The following is a 3,806-nucleotide window of genomic DNA, read 5'->3' on the forward strand; positions in this document are numbered from 1 at the left end:
ATAAAGCTGAATTGACAATTGGGGCTGGGGAAAGAAATAGAGAATGGTTCAGGTTCAGCGCTCCACTCCTCCCTCAGTCCCTGACTCATCCCATCTTTCAAGGAAAAAAAATCTTCTTTTACTGATTTGGTCTTCCCTTTCCCAACTTCGCTGACCATCAATTTCAAAGGCACTAAATAATCCTGAAACACCTCGACTCACCCGTCATTATTGAACAAACATGAATCAAATCACTCTGTAAAATAAGGAAAGCAAATGCAGTTGCTTTGATTTTCGAAACATGGATACAAAGATCTGATTCTTGTTTCACTTTCAGAAAGAAAGAAAGATGCACCAGCTTTACAACACAACACTACTCATAACAGTGACAGAAATTTTAGTTGAGCATTCATCTAAATATCACAGTCATCTTCATCACTAAACATCGAAGCTGCTATTTACTCACCGGAACCTACCTGGAACTTGTTCATAACAAAACAGGACACAGTACAGTACTGATATTGATATCAACTTAGGCTTGAAAGCTCTCATCTTTCTCTTCCATTGATGATTTTTTATGAGATGGGTCACTTACAGATCTTGGTAACAAAGAAGATTCCGAATCTGGAAACAAAGAAATAGATAATGTGAGGTTGATTTCAGAAGGAAAATATGTTTTTTAAAGGGATATGGAACTGGGTTTTTAATTTTTATTTACCTCGAGAGGCATTGAAGGATCTTTTGCAATGTAAGATGGCGCTTTGAATTCCGTCCTGTTGCTGCAGAAGGGAATCGTCTCTCCTGGAAATAACAGCTGCGGCTGGGACTGCGGCTACGGCAGAAGAAGCCGATCGGCTTTTGCCCAAATGCTTACACACAATTCTCAGTTTTTCCGGAATATTTGCTTGCTTTTGACTTTTGACTTGACTTTCACTAACTTCTGTCTCAGTCTCTCCCTTTTCTGCCGCCGTTGATTTAGGAGGATTTGACTTTTGACCCGCCGTTGACGGTGGTGACTGAACGGGTTTGTTGCCGCCGCCTGAGTTTAACTGACCTGAGAATTTCAATTTCTCCGCATAACGTTTGGAGACCCGAATGTAAAGAGGCTTAACTTTTTTCAAGTATTTCTGCATAACATCTTTAGAAAATTTCTTCTCTTCTGTAGAATCTTCAACATTCTGTGGCTTCTGTGACTTTCTTGAACCACTGTTGTCCCTGATGAACATGGACATAATAGGAACTTCTTCCACTTTGAATTTCACAGTAAAAAACTTGCTCTGTTTTTCCGATTTGCTCTGTTTTTCCTTCTCTGTTTCTTGTTTCTTTTGCTCTTTCGTAATCTCAGCAGCGGCAGGGGCAGCAGATCTGTCATTTGATTCTGTTTTCTCAGAAACGTTGCGTTGTTGTTTCGATTTCTTGAAACCCAACATGAACACTCGAAATTTTGTGGCGGATTTCAACAGAGAGACCGGAAATTGGAGCTTGGAACTTTGCTCATTCGAATTGAAAACAAGTGAAGAAGGCTCAATGGGCACAAGTCTACCCTGGAAAAACAAATCATCGGACGGAGAAAGCGCAAGATTTTGGTCCGTACGCTCATTGTTGCTGTTGTTGCTGCAGCTTGAATTTGAAGAAATTGTGAATTTAAACTCGCTTTCGTCTTCCTCTTCGTTATCATCATCATCATCTTCTTCAGACGCAACGTTGTCGTTTTCGTTCTCTTCTTCGGCTTCGTCTTGAACCGCAAACTCCAAGTCAAAAAAGGGGCCGTCGTCGTTGTTGTCATCGTCATCGTCGGTCTCTGTAGCCTGATGAGAAACGGCGGTGACTATGGTGGCAGTGGTACGTAAATTAGCACCATCATCACCAGAACCGACAACACCACCACTAGCAAGAGCAGAAGCAGCACCAGTGCCGCCACCGCCAGCACCTCGCCAGTACTTGAGCAAGCTGAAAGCTTCCATGGTTGGGAGAGCCAGAATAATAACGAAGGACAAATGAGGAAAGTTTTGGGGTTTGGTAACTGCTTTTTTAGAGACGGTAAAAGGAAAAGTAAGTTAAAAAAAAAAAGAGAGTGAGTTTTTGGGGGGGCGCTTAGTACTTAGCAGCTTAGCTTAATGGAGATTGCAGACTGAAGATTCTGCACCAGCGACCAGAAGGGCAATTAGGTAAAGCTATTATTAGTGAGAAGGAAAGGAAGTTGAAGCTCCAGGCTTCGCTTTTAATTTGTCTGTTTTTGAATACGGCGTTGCAGGTCAGCCATGTGAGAGCAGTCTGTGAATTCAGATATGAACTTCAGACCGTATATTTATACTACTGGTAATCAGGTATAAAAAAAACTGCTTTGAAAAAAAAAAGTTTCCTGCTACGGTTAAACTGGCAACTAAGGGGGATCGATTTAAGTTGTTTGAGTTTAGATATTGTTTTCTCATTCGATTAAGTCAAGTTCGAGCTAAATAAATTTTGGTTTGAACACTTACTCAAACTAGTGTTTGTGTCCCCATGATTCTTTTTACTTGATGATGATTCATTTATATTTAAATATTTCTTCTTTTTATTTGACAATTTATATTAGTCGATTTTGATTTTACGTTGATCGTTTTGAATTCAAATTAAGTTTAGATTGGTCTTTGTTTAGGTTAACTTGACTTGAATCCATCCTTAGTGGCAACTCAAATTGAAGCTTGCATCGTCAATAATTTTTTATCTTCTCCAATAACTCTTTTGAATTCAAATAATTCTTCTTTTTCAATGATTCAATCTAGTCAAGCTCAAGTCATCACATAAATGTTCAAGCTTGGCTCAAATCGGAGCCTGCATTGCCAATGATTTATCTTCTTCTTCTCTAGATATTCTTTAAGATTGAAACAAATATTCTTCCTATATGATGATTCAAACTAGTCAAGTTCAATCTTGAGCTAGCAATTTTGTACATTTTTCGTCTACAATAATATTGTTTTGCAAACAATGCCGGTTGGTTAAAGTGGCACTAAGGATGGATTTAATCCGAACTGTTAGAGCTCTTAAGCTTGTCTCAAATCAGAGCTCCTATCACCGATGGTTCTTCTTATTTTTCTCTAACAATTTTTTTGGATTTAAATAATTTTTTTTATTTTCCAATGATTTGAACTAATCAAGATTGATTTTGAATTAGCTAGTTTAGATTTAAGTTGAGTTGAAAATAGTCTTTGTTCCGATTTGACTTTGTTCGATTCACCCTTGCTAAACTTTTTTCTTAGAGGGCGTTTGGTTTGAGTAATGTTTGATTACTAAAATGGAAAGATTACCTTGAAGATAGATTACTTAGAAGATTACTGGGTATAAATAATTACTATGTTTGATAAAATTTGATAGGTAATTATTGTGTTTGGTTAAAGGTAATAAAAGATTACTAGTAAATTATTTTATTTAAATGCCCTTGAATATAATTATTTTTAAATATTTTTTATATTATTTGTCATATTAATTAAAAATAAATTTATTTTTATCTCAAAAAATTAATAAATAATAATTTTTCTATAATAAACTCAAGATTACTCTAGTAATCTTTAAACACCTAAGGTGAAGGTGGTAATCAGATTACTACATATATTACCTGCCACGTCAGCATTGGTAATAAAAGATTACTGTAATCTTTTATTACTAACAAACCAAACAAGGGAATAAAAGATAGATTACCAAGGTAATTTATCTTTCCGCCAACCAAACGCACCCTTAATGTATTTACAGAAGGGCACATGCAAGTGGGGACCTGAATCTAGTTTCAGTTCCTGATTTCATTAAGTTCTGACTTGAAAAATAACTCAAATGTTTAACCAAAACAGAGA

At 36.7% G+C, this 3,806-nt stretch overlaps 1 protein-coding gene across 1 annotated transcript; it reads right to left on the bottom strand.

Annotated features, from left to right (window-relative positions):
- Positions 1-243: 243 nt before the first annotated feature.
- On the bottom strand, positions 244-2,266 carry LOC123203818 (probable membrane-associated kinase regulator 2). The gene is made up of 2 exons (XM_044620263.1): positions 698-2,266; positions 244-603 (listed from the first exon to the last, which is right to left on the bottom strand). Exons 1-2 carry the CDS (start codon positions 1,941-1,943, stop codon positions 512-514), a joined length of 1,338 nt encoding a protein of 445 aa, XP_044476198.1. The 5' UTR covers positions 1,944-2,266; the 3' UTR covers positions 244-511.
- Between the last annotated feature and the right edge of the window lie 1,540 nt (positions 2,267-3,806).

This window comes from Mangifera indica, chromosome 20, assembly GCF_011075055.1.
Source record: "Mangifera indica cultivar Alphonso chromosome 20, CATAS_Mindica_2.1, whole genome shotgun sequence".
In the NCBI taxonomy this organism is placed as follows: domain Eukaryota; kingdom Viridiplantae; phylum Streptophyta; class Magnoliopsida; order Sapindales; family Anacardiaceae; genus Mangifera; species Mangifera indica.